General features: G+C 42.3%; 1 protein-coding gene across 4 annotated transcripts; it reads right to left on the bottom strand.

Moving 5' to 3' along the window:
- Positions 1–1,140: 1,140 nt before the first annotated feature.
- sh3tc2 (SH3 domain and tetratricopeptide repeats 2) lies at positions 1,141–18,704 on the bottom strand. 4 transcript variants are annotated; one of them, XM_085361746.1, is made up of 23 exons: positions 18,444–18,704; positions 14,987–17,279; positions 13,662–13,760; positions 12,656–12,790; positions 11,727–11,854; positions 11,426–11,531; positions 11,132–11,275; positions 9,962–10,160; positions 9,804–9,877; positions 9,461–9,656; positions 9,076–9,212; positions 8,811–8,861; positions 8,411–8,715; positions 8,063–8,257; positions 6,871–7,731; positions 6,543–6,763; positions 6,258–6,424; positions 5,887–6,064; positions 5,639–5,789; positions 5,280–5,402; positions 5,009–5,159; positions 4,691–4,887; positions 1,141–4,138 (listed from the first exon to the last, which is right to left on the bottom strand). In XM_085361746.1, the coding sequence occupies exons 2-23, from the start codon at positions 15,105–15,107 to the stop codon at positions 3,296–3,298; spliced, it is 4,782 nt and encodes a 1,593-aa protein (XP_085217872.1). In that variant the 5' UTR covers positions 15,108–17,279; positions 18,444–18,704; the 3' UTR covers positions 1,141–3,295. The 4 variants fall into 4 exon arrangements, with proteins under 4 accessions (XP_085217872.1, XP_085217877.1, XP_085217869.1 ...); XM_085361751.1 differs by lacking the exon at positions 14,987–17,279 and adding an exon at positions 14,878–14,986; XM_085361743.1 differs by having other exon boundaries at positions 14,987–18,704.
- Between the last annotated feature and the right edge of the window lie 176 nt (positions 18,705–18,880).

Raw genomic sequence — 18,880 nt, 5'->3', positions numbered from 1 at the left:
AGGCATGAGTTTCATGAGTGAAAGTGCGTTCGTGCACATAGCATGGGTGACTTGCACATCTCTCAAAGTCTTTATATTGCTGAAGGGCATATTCAGGTTTCTGAACAACATAGCATGCTGCCATTGACGGCCTCTTTTTAAGAGCACGCTTTCCTTATATCAGAAAGTCAATGCCAAACCACAAAAACAGTTGATGTACTAAAGTGGCCTGTCATCCACTAAAAAGACAAAATGGAAAACACTTGGCTTTCAAAACTGAACAAGTGGTGATGCAAGTGAGAAACATGCCTCTGCCTCTTTCTTGCTGCCATCAAATTAAGAATAAGCATATTAAAAATAATCAAATGAAATAAGATCAAATGTTCTCTGTTTTGACATTTGGTGATAAATGCAGTATTTAGAAATGCACATGGTTTGAATTGACTTAATATGACAGATTTACGGTAATGACATCACAGTTGCACAATAAGCGCCATGTGCTCCTAACATTAGAGTCAATTTTCTTGCAAAGACACACTTGGGGAAATGAAAGAAATATGAGTGCCGCTAAGAGACTGTGTGTAGTGTGCATGTTCACTCTGTGTGGCACCAACATTGTTCACTTAGATCTTCATCACCGTTTATATTAACACACTCTGGGAAGTACCAAACTACTTGAAATGAAGTCTCTTTTGTGGGTGTATTTTAGACTTCTGTTTCCTGTGATGTCCCTTGTGAAACATTTATTTGACTAGGCTTGATGTAATTAGTAAACATAGTATTTCCCAATCAGTGGATTCCAATAAGCTTGTAAAAGGACTGAAAAGACACTTTTCATTATGCTCACCCTGGAGTTGTGGTTTCCAGGCATTTGGTGGAAAGTTTATTTCTATTGTGCTCTTTTCTGCCTTCCCTGTATTTGTAATTCAGCTGGTACAGAACAGGTCACTTCCCAGCATTGGCAAAAATAAGCAATAATAAAAAAAAAAAATCAGTATCAGGAAGGCTTTCACTGTAAATCGGATAGCTCAGGATTGATGTAAAGACAACTTTATTAGTGACTTTTAATATTTACTTTGAATTATTTTTTTTTTATTTGTACTTCACCAAATGGAAACTTGTGCATTATATAAATAAATACTTGATTATGATCAGGTGCTTTATTTTTTAATTTGCTGACTAAAGTTTCAGCTGATTAATACAAAACCTATTCTTATATCATTTATATTATAACAAATATATGGACCTTTACAATTTAATGCACTCTGTTTTCTGGTCTTACTGACCATTCAGAGCACTTTGATTACAAATCACATTTAAGGGAAATTATACTGTACACAGCCTTCATTCACACCACATTCATTCTAATTCAGAATGATAATCACTGGTTAGCCTAACATCCATGTCTCTGGACTAAGAATGTCAATGAAATATGGATGGGTTTTATGCATCCATTCCTTTTATCCATCCAGAAAGACACACAGGCACAGGGAGAACATACAAACCACGCAGAAAGGCAAAATAGGAGCTTTCTTGTGAGGTGACAAGGCACTGTTGACGAGTATCAATGGCTTTTGCACAGCTGAACTCTCAAATGTGCATTCATCTTTGTTATGATGGCTTTATGCAGCCCAACCAGATGACGTTATCCATCTGCTTCTTCTGCTTATGGATGTTCTTGCTTACAGTCTGAATCCATTCTTCACCTTCTTAGTCACCCGAGGAAGATATTCTCTTTTCCTTTTATGTCGCATTAATGCGATATACAGTTCGTGCCTCCGGCTCAGGAGGCAGAGCAGCTCACCCGCTAATTGGAAGGTTGGTGGTTCGATCCCTGGCTGCTCCAGTCTACATGCCAAAGTATCATTGGCAAGATACTGAACCTCAAGTTGCTCTAGATGCGTTCATAGGAATGTCATTGTTAGATAGACATGTTGCATAAAGTGCTTTGAGTGCTCCAGCAGAAAACCGCTATATTAAAACCAGTTCTTTAACCATCTACTACTCCTACAGGTTTAAATTAAAACGTTTTTTAAGACCACAGTTTTCAAAGACACACTACTCTGTCGAAAAGCATTTGTGGCCAAGATCCCTCCTGAAACGCTGAGGTCACTTGGATCCATTCCTCCTGCCATTGCTAAATCTCAATCAAACTGGCCTGCTCGAGACTTAACTGATCAAGTGAGCTGCTGTGAGCATGCTCTTTGCCATCTAAGAGCACTTCACGGTTGTCAAAAAACAGAAACTTACTTGAGCACTGTGACATAAACCCAATGAAGACAACATTATGGTAAACAAATGCACCATTTTCTCTTTCATTCCTTCTTTTGCATTTCCATTATAACAATAAACACAACAGGAATAAGGTCAATTTCAACACAGGGAGCATCAGAACCTTCATATTTTCACAATTTCCTCACCAAATTGTGCCTAGTCTGCATCAGTTTATGGTGGTCTTTCTATCAACCAAAATACAAATAAGAAACAAAGCCACAGGGACAAAATATACTGGAATACACTGCAGGGAAGCTGCAGAGCATTCGGGATCACTTTCTCACACCATTTACTCTTCTGTCCTCTTTTTGCCTGGTTTCAGGCATAAAATCTCACCTGGAACATTGTGATTTCTTTCTGACATCAGGTTGGTTTTGTACCTTCCATTAAGGAAAGTAAGCTGCTGAATAACGCACGTGTCACCTGTATGCAAATGATTTTTATCTAACCTTGTATTTAAATAACTCAGACATACTTCTGCTTATGTTTAAAACTTCCTCTACATTTACAGCATATCACACTTAACTTTGTTTTGAAATGGTTTCTAGGAAACCTAACTATATATATGTATGCATATACTGGAATGTGTGGCACTGCCCATGAAATGCTACCACAAAGAATCATTAATACTACCAACCATTATAGCAGTAACGGCTGGTAGTATAAATGAGCAGTAATTATTATTCATGTTTTATATCTGTTCTTCCTTATGGAAACATGCACATACTCTGCATATTCCTCTCTTATTTGATTGGGCAACCACATAAAAATCAACACTCAGCAAAGAAAATAACACTTTTTTTTATGTTTGTGTCATATCTTCCAGAGATACAAAAATGTACAAAACATATATTGCAAGCACAGTGCCCTGTGATTGCATAAGACAGAACGAACATGCTCTAAATCAGCGAATTGTCTCATAGATTTACAGTATTGGGTTTGTGCCCTGTGGCTTTTTCCCTGCCAAGACACATGTGACCTGATGAAGCAAAAGCCGGCAAGATCCGTAAAGGGAGAAAGACTATGTGCCTCCGTCAGCGTGTTAACCGTGAGCGCCACCAGTCTCACAACCATTTCTCTCTTTGCCCTCTCTTAGAGCTTCATCATTGTTTATAACAACACGCTGGTCAGTACCAGGCTCTGTTTGAGCTGGAGTCTCATTAGTGAGGGTGTTTTCGTCATCCTGAGTATCAGAATCAGCGTCTTTGGACTGTGCGTCTCCTGTGACATCACTTGTGCGATTAACAGGTATTTGAGTGGGAATGTTATGTTCAGGTGGCTTCAGGTGAGTTTGTAGAGTGTCAGTAGAGCTGCTGGAGTCTGACATGTCCTCCTTGGCTGTATCGAAGGACTCCGTGAAAATGCTCTCAGTGTACGACTGACTGGCGATGGTATCTGTCTCAGAGCCAGACACATCCACTGAGTCAGGAAGATAGTTATGGTAGGTTTTCCCATTAGCACCTAATCTAAGATTAGCGTCTGTGCATCTGTTGTCTGATTTCACGTGCATCCTACGAGTTCTTGGAGCCAAGTCATCTTCACTCGTCACACTTTCAGGTATAGAATAAAAAGAGGAGCTCGACTTAACCAAATTTTCTGTATATCCCACGTCAGCATCCAAGTTCCTTTCCATATTTTGGACGGCCTCTCTATCTGCATCATCTTTGTTTTCCTGTCCAACAGCAGTGCCTTCCAATCCAGCCAAAACTCTCTTCAGACTCTGGGCTCTGTCTCTGTAAACTTGGCACAGCTCAGCATCGGGCATGTGGTTGCCATGGATCTCGGCCAGCTTCATGTACACCACATACAGAGCCTCAGGGTTAGCTTGGTCCTCAAGTGCTGCTGCCAGAGCCAGCTGGAAGTAGCCCACTGCATCAAAAGCATCCTGTAGAGCGAGCACGCAGAACAGAGGTCAGAGCTGGTCTTGTCAAAATCAAACACATAATCTCCACATTTGAAGGTTACATCGCCACGAGATGAACCTGAAAGCGATACTGTTTCTCAGCCAATGATTAAAACATGAGCAGGTCATTTTGACATATAGAAAGATAAAGCTTACATTTGCCATCAGCTTTGGACAGTGAAATCGATCATCGCCAACAGAAGAAGTAATTTCTCGAAAGTTCATTTTAATACAGAAAAACAAGAAGATTTTTAATACTGCCACTAAATCATTGGTTAAAGTGTAAAACAAATTACAGTGTGAGCGTGTGTGTTTCTCTTAACAGAGTAATATTAAATATGCCTGAGTCAGAACGCACTCTTATTATATTTTCCTTTCTGGGATGATTTTTTCCATTTCTTTCTGAGAACGCTGACTTCAGCGAGATGAGGGAGAAAATAAGGGGCGGTGCGGTCGCTTCCCCACACAGGATCATTTTAGGAATGTGCTCTCTCTATCTTTCCCAATGCAACACTGTAACTGTGTCCCTTGTACCTTGAGTTTGTGTAGAGTGAAGTTTCCCAGCCTGCAGTAGACCTTGGTGTAGTAGCGAGCCTCCATGGGGTGCTGTAGGACAGGCGGACTCAGTGACAGCGACTTCAGGTAGTAGTTTTCTGCCATCTCATACTGCTCCAGACTGTAGTAAATTGTAGCTAATCGATGGTAAGCACTCCTCTCATTCACACTCACTCCTAAAGCAAAAAAAAGTCAATGTTTTTTTATAAAGTATCTTGCCAAGTACAAATACCACACTGTACCTGGATTGAGAGGATTATTACAGACATGAGGCTCAGGCACGGCTCAACTTTGTACCTGTTTTGCTGGCGACCTGGACAGCCAGTGTTGCGTACTGCAGAGCCTCCTCGTGCTCCTTTTCATTCATCAGCAGGTCTGTGAGTTTACTTAACAATCGAAACTCTGAGTGGATGTCATCGATGCTCCTCGCAAACGGCAGACTCCCATCCTGAAAGCAAATATAAGTAATTTTACTGAGAATCCAAACTTTCTACAGTTTGTTATTGAAAAAAAACAAAAAAAAAAAAAAAAACAAAAACAAAACAGTACACTTGAAGTATCCTTTTACCCTGTAGAACGGCAGAGAAGCCATCCGGTTCCTGTGACCTTTAAAGTAAACATCTCCTGCCTCCTCATAGATGCTCATGGCAAAGTGAGGGTCATTCATCCTTAAGGCTGTCTTTACTGCTGCCTGAAAAACAAACAAGCAAACAAAACAAATACGACAAGACACAAGTAATCAAATGTTATCATTGGATCTTATTTTATACTTCATAAGTAAAAACATTAACTGTTTAGTAAGGGAACTGTTTGCTGCTCAGGAATGTGGAATATCAACATTCAAGGAATACCAGATTTATGAAACAACAAAAGGCACTGAAAGGAAAAAGTTCCCTCTACTACTGTACACACACCAACACTCCTCACCTGTAAATACATGTCAGCCAACTCATCCTCATAAACGAGATAATAAATGCGTCCGACCTGTAGCCAGGTCTCAGACTCTTCCTCCTTCTTTCCCAGATCGATAGAAATTCTCAAGCTTTGTTTGGTGTAGTCGAGAGATTTACGAGATGACCTGCACAGAATGCACGATTAAAAACCATAAAATCTAAGACACAAATGTTAGGTTACAGATAGAGACAGAATCATAGAAATGAGACGCAAATCTTCACCTCTCATCGTTGAGTGTGAGGTAGAGGCTACTGAGCTTTTCCAGATACTCCCCCTCCAGTCTCTTATCCTTCAGTTCTCTGGACACTGACACACAGTGCTCATAGTAGACAATGCTCTGACCATAAAGCAGCATGTCAGCATACAGTCGGCTCAGCACCTTGGCCACCACCATCTGACCTATGAAAAATTCAGATCAACATAACCAGCTAATCATACTGGTCATACCTGCTTGAATTTTAATACAAAGTCCTCTGTTTACATGCAGTTAGTAGTTAGTGTGCACGAATACATGAACCTAAATGCATGCTTGAAGGTGCCATTTTCAGTGGAGGTACATTACAGCAAGTTTCATGGATGAACTTGTACTTACTGTGCAGGTTTTTGGCATGTAGTGCAATTAGTAACCCAATTTCATAGCATGCCCTGATGTCCTGACTCCGCCCCCTGTCTTTGTAGCTACGCCCCAGCCACAGGTAGGTTTGAACGTGCTCCTCATCTGTCGGGCTTTCCCAGAGATCCCAAAAAAGGCACATGGATCTAAAATAAAGAGAAAATAAGATTATATCAAAACTAAATAATCCTATAGACGCTAGATTTGTTTGATCTGTCAAAACTTAACTGTGGCAGATTTTTCAAAAAATGTCAAAGATCTGACCTGACCAGGAAGCGTTCTGCAATCAAAGACGCCCCCGCGTCCAGTGCCAGACACCCCAGGTTGGCAAGTGCCAGGGCCTGATTCCTTTGGTTTCCATTTTCTCTGGAGATTACCAAGGCAGAGTGGAGGTGCCATCCTGCCTCTGGGATGCGACCCTGACGCCTCAGACACAAAGCCAGCAGGTTATGGATCACACCTCGCTGAGTGGGACTGTCTGTTCCCTGCAGAAAGATGCGAAGGCACGTATTACCCATGACATTCATGTTTGTTTAGACATTATTCACTGCGAGTGTGTCATTCTTCACCAGTTCATCACTGGTCGCTGTACCTGTAGTGATGTGAGCAGTGGTTGTAGAACACTCTGGGCCTTCTCAGCCTGGCCTGTCAACACCAGCAACCACCCAAGCAACACAGATGCCTCAAATCCCTCCTCCTCATTGATGTGGCCTCCTTTCTCCACAGCTCGTTGAGCACAGTGCAGTGCTTTATCAAGAGCGCCGTACTGCTGGTAAACTGAGGCCAAGCCCAAACACAGGTCCCTTTGGATCTTCATGTCATCCCCGCGCTCGGCTATTGCCAGAGTCTGCTGCAGGTAAACTACGATCTGAGCAGGGAGCAGTGAGGTTCCTTCCTTCCAGCAGGGGTTCAAACGAACAGAGTTCCTGATAAATAATTCAATCCTCTGAAAGACATTGTAGAGAGTGTGGTCCTGTCTCGAATCCAGGCTCAGCGAGGCAAGTGCTAAGTAAGGCATGTATTTGCAGTGATAGAGCCAGCTGAGGAGCCAGTTGAGATCCAAAGGAGCTATCGGTTGCCCGTCGGCGGCAGACAGAGTCAGCGAAAGAAACTGGAGCCGCTCGACAAAAGGAAGAGCGTCATCGCTCTTCTTGAGTAGCAGGAAGAGGGTGGACATGAGGTAGCAGATACGAGCCTCCAGGTGCTTGTCCACCATCACCACCGATCTCCTCAGGAGCACCTTGAGCAGTTCGACTTCATCGGTCGATGTGAAGGAACGACAGGGGAGGCACAGGAGCAGGGCGCTGGCCTTCTCCAGAGTCTGGGGCAGCTTGTCAGTCATGCGTTGCTTCAGGTAAATAGCAGTGAGGTTTGTGAAGAGGGCAACCAGGAGCTGAACATCAGAGAAGCTGTCGACACTGACGCTCAGAGCTTCCTCGTAGTATACACGTGCCTGGGGAGAAAAGATTGTACACTGGTGTAGATCGAAAACAAATATGTTCCACCAAGTAAAACTGCAGCAAAATTCGGTGTTTCAAACCTATTTTCATTTAAAAGGTGCGACAAATAATTTGTGCACTTCATTTTATCTCTCTCCACACTGCAAAAAGCATCATTATTATTATTACAATATTATGTAAATGGTCATGTGTGGTGTCTTGTTACAGGCTAACTTGCCTTGAAATCTCTGTTTAGAAAACACTAAAGTATGTAATCATACAGCCTACAAAGCACACTTATGGTAAATGCAAATGAAAAAAAACACAAAAAAAACAAAAACATGCCTGTGAGAACTTTAGCTTCCTGGCACATAGTCTCCCCAGGAGAAAGCATGCCCGCCGATGCGCCCAGTGCATTCCCATTCTCTTGGCACACTCTCTGACACTCTCAAGGTGACCTGACAGCTCGTCCTCAGTCTTGCCGCTGAAAGTCACCCACAGGAAGGAATACTGCAGGTCATACAGGGGCAAGAAAGCATCCTGGGGGTAAAAAACAACAAACAAAGGGTTTTAGAGTTATTTTAGGCATTAACCGAGTTAACAGGAGGGCAAATGTCCTAATGAAAGTCAGACACAGGAAGCTCAACATGGCTAAGAAAGAAAGACTTGAGTAATGTAATAAATGAGGCAGACCTGGAAGTGTTCCTGGTTGAGTAGAGTCAGTGTAGGGTCACTGCTCTCTGACTCCTCCCCATCCCAGCTGTTCTCTTCCAAGAAAAGAGGAGGATCTTCCTGGAACTCGTCCAGTTCTCTGAATGTGTCATCCAGGGTGAAGGATAGGCGCTCTCCCTCTCGTGGCAGAGGGTTGAGAGAGTGACAGAGGGACAGATGAGGAGAGGAGCGAGAGAGCGATTGGCGAGGGGACGACTGGTGGGTGGGTGTGACTCCACTTCTCTCTGACATGATGCTTTGACGAGCGCTCGTAAGGCCTTTAAGATCTGTAAAGACGACAGGTATAATCATAAATCCTTTCTCAAGCTGCTCAAAGGCATCAGCATCGTAAACGTCAGGTTTCTTCTTAAAAAGTCATTACCATGTTTTGGCCGACTCCTAATGTACATGAAGTCGGTTTCATCCAGCCTATCTGGAAACACACAAGGTAAATCAATTCAGCATTGATTTTCCAGCTGGAAGCACAGATGGAAACTATCTTTCCCAGAATAAATTACAAATACCGCCGCTATTTAGGAAACAAACATGACTTGTATTTCAGTTATGCCTCGATGACACGATCCCTCCCTTTTCCCCTAGCTAATTAAAAGTGCAACATTTCTCAGCGAGCCCAGTCATTCCTTTACCTAGCCTGTAAACGGAGCTGATGTCAGTCGAGAAAAGCCTTTCCAGCAGGCCGCTGTCGCTCAGCTCAGAACTGCAAGGGTTAACCTGAGCAAGGCTGGCTTTCTCCTCCTCGGTTAGAAAGACCAATTGTCCATCTCTGTGTAACGGAAACAAAGGCAGCATTATGATTATCCAGGCCTCATCACCTGATCCGCCCTGTCCAGACTGTGAATCCTCGAAATAGGATTTCATAAAAGATTAGCAGAAGACTGTAAACAAGACATAAGGAATGTAGATGGTATTGCGATAAAGTGATTTTCAGGTGAAGCGTGAAACATGTTACAATGAGACCAGCTAGTTTAAGCCACTGCCTGGATTTACAAAAAAAAAAAAAGACTTTCTTACAAGGGTGCAGTATTGAGAGGCTTGACGTGAGCTATTTGAACAAAGCCGCGGCATCCAGTTGAAGTGTGTCGTCCTATGAAAACACCCAGGCTTCGGAGCAACAGACCCTGGATCTCCACAACGTCACCTTGGCTGAGCGGGAGCTCATCTGGTCCCACTGGGCTGTAGTCAGCTACTGCCACACAGAAGCCAGTCACTGAGGCATTTAATGAGGTGAAGGGCAAAAGAAACAACACTTTTAAGCACACTGATTAGGAATTTGAGGGTATATCAGTTAGTTACGCAGTTACATTTCAACAGGCACTGTGGTTACAGTATGCTGTATGTGATAGCAAAGCTTTACCGATAGGATGCTCAAATGGTTCCCTTTCTGTTTGTGAGCATCCAGCATAGACTGGGTACTTCTTCAGGAACCACCTGACCAAACAGGAAGTATAATTTAACAAATACTGTACTCCACATAGGTGAAGTGGTCAATTTGAGGAACAGATAGCAACTTACTGATAGAACGGGTAGGGCAGGGGCTGCATGGCAGTGACGGGCACCATGCCATGGTTTCCTGTGGTGAGCAAGGTGCCCTCCCACATGTCGTCCTGCCCCGTGTCCCTCACCACCAAGAGGTCATTCTTTTGGAACGACAGCTGCTCCTCATCCTCGTCATTGTCGGCTCTGGTGAACAGCGCCTTAGCAAAGCAGGATCCTGGAAGGAGACTGATTTTTAGTAGAGAGAATCAGCTTCGCTATTCCCCCGCCCGAAACACAAAGAAACACAAAACCCGTCTTTAGTCATTGCTTATGATGCTGGTAAACGTTACTGCACTTAAGTTCAAAATCAGCAAAATTGCCAGAGTTGCCGCGCCCTCATTCAGTCACTGGGAAAAGATGGATGTTTTATAACCTGGCCCATTAAGTTAATGTAATTTTCACCACTATTTGCCAGCATTGCAGTCCTATTATGCATTCCCATGATGCATTTTGCCTGAAGGATATGTTCAAGAGAAAGAAGGGATGTCTGTGCCGCCCCGGCAGGAGGGAATCGATACACATTCATGGAGGAGAACAGCACAGTAAGTTGTACTTCATGTCGTTGTCTAATGCATTCAAACAGCAGATCAAATTTGGGATTTTGGTTTAACAGTAACTCTATAAACCTGATATGAATAAAAGTGTGATTATAATGTTGACTTGATTAAAAGTGTATCGTAGTTTCTAAATTAGTTTCCGCACAGCACAAAAGTGCTTCCACTACATATGAGGTGGGTCTGTTCTACAATTTTACTTAAGCTATGTGAGGCAACCTGTTCATTCAAGTCTTAATTGGGGTCACAAAGAAATGGATTAAAAATAATGGGATCAAATCACAGTGAACTCAGTTAACATCCTATAATTAACTACTTAAGTTCAAGCTTACTCTGACAATGACTCATTTGACTTTATCTTTCTTTTTTAAATCTCATTATGAATCAATAGATTAACATTTTGAAATACAGGCAGCAGCTTTAGAGTCTAAAGTATAGACTTCGGATCACTGATTTACTGACAGGATCTCATTTCTATTTACAGATGCTTAACCTTTTCCCTCCACATGTTATCCCTGTGCAATGCCAGGCCTGATAAAACAAGCCCTTACATTTCAGTGACATGAATTACTGCGCTTACAACACTACTGACCTTCCTGGAGTAAAAGTCCAAGGTACAGTGTGGCCAGATGTTCCTCATCCACCGTCACACTGATCTGCAAGTCATTGAGCAGCTCTGGGTCCAACCAGAATGACGGATCGCAGAGGAAGTTTTCCAAGCAACGAGCCACATAGCCTGGGCAAGAGCACATGCAACACCAGATGAAATACTACTGCTTATACTCATGCCAACCAGTACTATTACTGTGATGATGGCACAACAAAGACGAAAAAGAGAGAATACAGACATTGAAATGTCATCCAGAAGGTTGCTTATTAGTCCTACCTAGTGCAAGGTATGTTGAAAACTTCCAGATTTCCTCTACAGTTTTGAATGTGAGTACAAAGCTATCCTTCTCAGCGTGGACAGAGACCAGACGTGCAGACAAGTCCTGCAGAAACAAAGTCTCACGTTACAGTAAAAAGTCATTAAGCCATCTCTATAAAGTGCACATTACATGTACAGTATATAATACTGCGTAATATGAAATCATTATATGGTAAAAACATACTACTTTTTCATTATTATATCAGACAGTTTAGAAGTGTAGGGAAGCTTGTGTGTCGTCTTCATCATAGGGACTCACTTTGAAGAGCTGTATGACGTCCTGGCTGTTGCTCTCCACCACTCGGAGTCGTGTGCGTAGCGCCTCCTGGAGGTTCCGGTCAGAATCTGCACTGGAACGCCGTCGTCCGGTGAACAGTAGCACGATTTCTAGCAAGAGGACAAAATGCGCTCTGGGGTTATCAACACGGAGTTCAAATTGGTTATAGCAGTGAAATATGAGGAATATAAAGAATTAGCCTTTTCTACTTCACTTATATTGTACTCAAAGTGCTTTATATAACATGTTTCCTTCACCCATTCACGCACATTCGCATTGTGATGAATGCACTGGAACACTTAAGGTTCAGTATCTTGCCCCAAAATACTTTACAGCACAGATTGGAGCAGCCAGGAATCAAACCACCAACCTTCCAGTTAGTACATCACCCACTCTACCTGAGCTACAGCTAACCAGGAATAAATATGGAGGGCATTTTAAATCCTTTTGTTCCACTATTCAGAGTATCTCCAAAAAAGTAAAACATAAAACCGAAACCGGAATAAAAACACATCATTTTCATCAAAAAAAAAAAAAAAAAAAAAAAGCAAGATTTTGTCAAATATTTTCTCTGAGAGCTTATATTTCAGGAAGATGCTTTGTGAGCACAATGTGATTCCTCAGAGGAATAACAAAGCTATTAGGCCTTTTACTGGACACTCAGTGTGGCCATTTAAATCCATTTGAGAGGAAGAACCTGAGGGAAAATGATGGATGAAGTTAAAATGCTGAGTGAGTAAAACATTAGCAGACGGGGAATGTTGTTCATCAGTATGCATAAATATAATATGCATGGGAAACGATCCTGTGTATGAAATTAGTTTAGCAAAGCTTATACGAAAGCAGGTTTTCCAGTAATAAGGCAAAACAATCCAGGCAAATAATTCGAGTAAAAGCGCCACAAAGTGTACCTGAAGAGAATTTGTCTCCCAGTGACACGGTACTTCCTCTAAGGAAGGCCTCCTTCCTCTTCTTCCAGTAACTGTCAGGCTCCACCGTACCTTCACCTGATATTACTATTGCAACATCCTCCTCTTCACCAGCACCTGAAAGAGGAAATAAAGTCATGAAACAGTTCCTGAATATAGTTTAGATCTTAAAATTTAAACAAGAAGAAAATGAGGAGAGGAAACTCAGCGTACTTTTGGTTAAGGCAGTGTTTCCTAAACAGCATTTTCACATTTGAGGTGTAATCGAGACGTGGATGTTGTATGTGGAAACTATTTTATCAAAACAGACAACACAAGGGCTTTAAGAGTAGATTGCTACTGCAATGCATGTTCCAGACTGGCATGGAGATTAAACTGGGAATGTTACCAGATGACACAAGATAGCAATCGCTCTTTGCTATTTACAAAAACAACACGCTGCAGTCTGTATTTGAACAGGATGAACTCATGAATTTAAAAGTAGTTTCTAGACTTTCTTTCTAATATATCCACAAAAATCCACAGTAGTCCGTCAACTGACACCACCCATCCTATCTTCCAGAGCCGGATGTTGTAAGAAATGTTTGTTTGTCAAGTTTTTCATTTTATGCTCAGTTTAAACTCATTTGCTACATACTTTAGTAGATTACAGCTTTAGACATATCACCAATTACTCTAGCACTTTTTCTGTGCCAGCCATTTAAGTAAACAGGATCTTAATCATTTCTAAACCTGCAGCAAGCTGAATGCACACGCTTTTTTTTTTTTTTTCAGGAAAGTTGATACGGGCTGTCCCTGGTTTGTTCCATTGTGCAGGGAGCATATCCCAAACACTTCCTCTGCTTGAACACGGCGCAAGCAGCACCGCTCCTTCTCACATGAATGCTGATGACTTATTTGTACTCTAAACTAATCGGGCACTTAATAATGTTATGATTTCAAACTGATTCCAAACATCCGGCTGTTTGGTGCAACATAGCTAACACACCTTGAGTCATGATGTCATTTCCTGGGAAGTGTTCATTAGCTCCACCGAGAGTATATGGCGGTTCCCTCCATAGAGCATCCAGTTCGGCAGGAGAGATGTCTGGAAAAAGAAAAGCAATGACAATACTGAAAAAATTGAATTGTTTCTATGATCCTAAGCAATACAGCGTTAAATATCACAACAGTAATAGTCTAAAAATTTGGGGATACATGCATAATGTATTTTCTTTGATCCACCACTCCTGCATCTACTGGTTAATACAAAGCTACAGCCAGCAGTCACTTAGCAATTAGCTAACCTATCTTTAAAAAAAAATAAATAAATCAAACAAATGTTGCTTATCAGTACCCTAAATCTCATTACGATCCTCATTAATCACCTTTTTGAATACTTATAAGGTAGACCATTTCCTGGCAGGAAGTGTTAAAAAGTAACCAGCAAAGAATCCAGGAAGTTATTTTATTCATATCAAGGTTCATTAAGGAGGGTTTGCAAACTCAACAAAACAAAAATATATGAGTTGAGTTTAATATTTGCTTTTAGTCCTTTAATATATTTTTAGTCTTTAAGTCAAGATCCTCCTGGGTGTAGCTTTACCTTACAGATGGAAGAGAAGAATCTTCTGGTTTTTTTAAACAAATATGTTTCTGGGTGGGGAGAGTGCTGACATCACTTAGGGAGACGGAGGCATACTTGAGCTTTTTCGTTAGTTTGAGGAGTTGTTAAGGGTATACACGGACGTTAAACACACACAGGCCGAGCACGGACACACAACTGCACTGACATCATTAAGACCTCCAGGCTTACTCATACACACACACACTCAGCTGCTCTGCCCCTGACTCCTCAGAGCACACATTTATGTCACCGTGGTCACAACATCAGACGTGATTTAAATTTTAAAAAGGAAAAAAAAACTGTAATAATTCAGATTAGAATTCCACTTTTTACATGTGTTGTCAGTGCAGAACCACAAAAGAACATCATTATCTTGATGCAAAGCATTCACAAAACAATGGGAGCACACAATTTAGTAACACAGTATGCAACATGACATTATGCCTAAGAGGACAAAAGCCTATTCTTTCCATTCTACAACACGGAGGACAGTTAGCACCACTGGGACTGCTTGAGTCAACACAAGCAAAGTCATGCAGTCACAGTGCAGAAACACACCATGCCTCCCCCCTTTTTATTTGTTTTTGTTTTTTTTTACCTTCTTGGCTAAGTGTATTACCCATGTTGTATACTGATTACTGCTCCTGCCTATATGACTGTAGCAGTTGCTCATGGCAGCAGAGCACAGAGAACGGAGTGGGACCGACCTGTGAATGAGGAGAGGCACAGTTTGATGAGCGGTCCGCAACAGGAGGAGCTGAGGAGAGGTCTGCAGCAACAAGACGCCATCTGGCCCAGGAGTCGGCAGCTCCCAGAGATCAATGCCATCCCATCAGTTCCTCTCAGTCTCTTTAACAACAACAACTCCCTCTCTTCCTCTCTACTGGACAATTCCCGGCTCCCTTCCTATTTCTGTACTCTCCTTCCTGCCCTGCTCAGTCTGTCTTCCCACCAGTTAGGATCTGTCTCTAATGCCCCCCCCCAGTATTAATTTCTCCTTCTTCTCTATCTGTCTGCTTCTCTTTCTAATATTTCTGTGTCTTGCTGTCTCCATCTTCCCCCTCCCACCAGTCTTGCTCTCTCTCTCTCCAGTAACTGCCCAGCCAGTCAGTGAATGCACAAAGCACTCTCTGCGATTGGTATGAGTGTGTAGGGGTTGGGGGGGCAGGCCTCAGTGATAGCGTTCTTATGTATTGTGTGTGTCAGTGAAAATATGCACAGAATGTGTGTCCATAGACAATGTGTGTGTGTGTGTGTGTGCGCGCGTTTGTTGCTGGGATAACGTATTGCTGATACACAGTAAGGTGATTCCATAGAGGGACAGGCTGCAAGGTCAGTGCTAAGTGGGGGTAAGAGTTTCCTGGTGACACAGGTTGAGGATCAGTTCATCTCCAACACAGAGTTTAACCCAACTCAGCTTTCTACCATCAGATGGCAAAGTGATATGACAAGAGCACCACAGAAAAGCCTCTTTCTACAGTGTGAGGTCACTGAGAAAAAAAAAGGCTGAATGCTGAAAATAGAGATGGCGTGGTGAGAAGATCGTGATAGACGCCATTGTTCTCACTTATGAGACACCCCTGATAATTAAGCGCATCAAAGGGAGGGGAAAATTAGAATAATTGACCTTAGGCGACCCATTACCATCAGAGAGGGACACTGTAAATAATACAACAATGGCTCCATTGAGAATGTGAAATTCTCTCCATTCTTAAAACATATATAAAAAACACAGTTACCCATACTATGATTTTCTCTTCAACATGCAGAGTATAGACAGAAGTAGTTATAATTGACAGTGTTTATGTCAATTATAACTGCTAAACATAAGAGCTTAATGGTAACTAATCACTTTCCTATTTTTAATCTCTCTCATCCATTTTCTTAACCACTTATCCAATTCAGGGGCAGACACGGCTGGGGCCTATGTTGGCAGTCCATCACAGGGCTAATACAAAGAAACAGACAACTATTGACAGTCCCATTCACAACCAATTTAGAATCACCAGATCACCTAAATATGCACGTCTCTGGATTGTGGTATGAGGCCAGTGTGCTCAGAGTCAAGCCCGACTGATATAATATGTTTAAGATCAATAATGATAAGATTGAATCCTGATATATCAGGGTTTGTTTGTTTTTTTGCTCGTTCAGACACTGAAGCATACATTTCCCTAACATTTGTTACCTGTAGTTACCCACTAACGTTCTGCACGACTCTACTCAGATCAGCTGTTATTGGTTTTTTGTGGCGTTCCAAATGTGTGTTCCCAAAAGGAAACTTGCAGAGTGCCTTCTGGTTAGAAAGCCAATACCAGCTGATAATATTTACCCGTCAATAAATGGGTCAGGCTCTACCAGAACAAATCACACAGGGACATGGAGAAGATGCAGATTCCACACAGATCAACCACAGCTGACCAGTCGATCTGGTCAGCTGTGGTTGATCACTGTGTATTATCAGATAGGAGGTAGAGAAGTCTTTACAGGGACTTTACATTAATTTAAAAATTACTGAAACTGAAATACTACAGTAGGTTTTACAGCAAAGGGTGTTTCCCACAAAATCAATGTGCACATATCTATACTTATCTATTCCAACACTTTAAATGGAAAGTGAATAAAACTACCAAAAAGTGTTGAATTGATGACACAAACATCACATGCCGTAAAAATAAGCTTATATGGAGAGTAAACCTGAGTAGAATTATGCATTTTGTTTTTGTACCCGAACAGTATCCAAGTTCAACTTTGAAAACGTATCTGATGACTGCCGGCAGACACAGCAAATTGCAGATTACGCCGTTAACCGAGATGGAGGGGCCAATTGATGTAATGAGGTGATAGAAACAGCTGATGCCTTACACGCCTCGTGTCAGCTACCATCAGATGCAATCACTGATGTTGGAAAACAAGTGCTTCCGCAAAATTAGGCGATGCAGAGGCCTGATATTCTTGTCTGTAACTGGTCTCCTCTTCTTCATGACTGAATCTGCGTGCCTTGTGAGACAGAAAGCTGTAAACAAGCAGGAGCCATAGCAGGGAATATCCTGACGCTCTCTGTACAGCCCTGCTTGTTTGCCATTGTTCAACAAATATCCAATCTAATAAACGCAGACTGGTCTCCAAGCTCATATGTGCAGTCACATGCACAGGCCGTTGTTAGCATCAAAAGCTAACAGCAGCTGTCTCCATAAAACCATAGATACTATCAATAAAAAAGGTAATTTGATTATACAAGTCACGTAAATCCTCTTTACCAAACACCTTTAGATAAAACTATTGTTTCCTCTAAGCGGCAGTGTTCCAAACCCTTCTTCTGAGTGAGGCTGTCACAACACTTCACTAAAGTCTCTTATAAACAATGCTTGATTGCTGACTTGTTAAGCCTCAGACACATCATGCATTGCTTGTAATAACAGGGGCTGTTGTAACTAATGACCACATACCTTAAACAACCTCCCAGTCTCCACACAGTCTGAAGCCACAGCCACAGCCTGGTACACTATTGTGACACTCTGTGGGCCATGACAATAACATCTAGCATAATGAGAGACATATGGTGTGATCAGCTGTGTGTGTGGCTGCGTCCAACTGCATGACTATGCAGGAGATGTTTGAGGTGAGGTGTCTCTGGGTGTACAACGTAGGCTGGTAGACGGCAAACATGTGGGAGAGGAGTTAGCAGAGAGAAATGTGAGACAGGGGTTATGAGCTCTAAGTTTAGACTATAACCCCCTGTTAACTCACTCACATGTCTGTGTGTCTGGGACGGAGAGAGCTCCCTGCAGGGAGATTCCCACAGTTACACAGAGACATTTGGATCCCTTAAACACACACTGTGGTGGATCACTGCAAAATGTGGTGGATAATTTCCACAGTTCATTACAGTCTGATTCTAAGAAGCCTTTGGATTGCCGCTTAATTGAGTTTTCTGACCTTTTGGAAGAATCTGTAACTATTTACTGTCAAACGATTAGTGAAACCGAGGAACTGAAATCACTACTTGGCAGCCACTGCTCATTCAAACGTTCAGAAAACTGTTTACCGTTTTCACTAGAGACTGACAACAGCCTCATGGTACAAAGTACAGCAGCGACTGCCCAACGGAATAAAGTTTATAACACCACGAAACTTAAAGATCAGCTAAAAGCACATTCTTACCTCTCTGTTGGTGCCAGCTCTGTCTTTTCAGTTCATTCCTGGTGTGCGTGGCAGAACATATCTAATGAATGTACCGTGAGCGGTAACCGGTGAGCTGCGCGTCATGACAGCGGCTCAGTGTGCTGTCAATCTCCGCGGGTGAAAGCAAAGGAAACAGCGGAAAAAGTGTGGAAGTGAGTGAGAATGTGGGTGTATGCGTGGGTTTGTGTGCGTGCCTGTCGCTTCAAAGGCGATCCGAAACAGCGTGCCACTGACCGAGGAAGTTTTTTCCCCTGTAACTCCTCCTACATTTACTTTGGGGCAGTCGTAGGGCCTCCTTTTCTCTCTCTCTCTCTCTGTTTCTTCCCCTCTCTCACCCTCATGCATAAAAAAACTTCCTCTTTCTGTCAGAATCTGGAAACAGGATCCCACAGAGGACTAAACCGAAAAGAGGTCAG

Source organism: Diplotaxodon limnothrissa, linkage group LG2, assembly GCF_057381915.1.
Source record: "Diplotaxodon limnothrissa isolate DT_005_m linkage group LG2, D_limnothrissa_male_GT1.1, whole genome shotgun sequence".
In the NCBI taxonomy this organism is placed as follows: domain Eukaryota; kingdom Metazoa; phylum Chordata; class Actinopteri; order Cichliformes; family Cichlidae; genus Diplotaxodon; species Diplotaxodon limnothrissa.
Note: the sequence above shows the minus strand (reverse complement) of the source record. Positions and strands in the feature narration are given on the sequence as shown.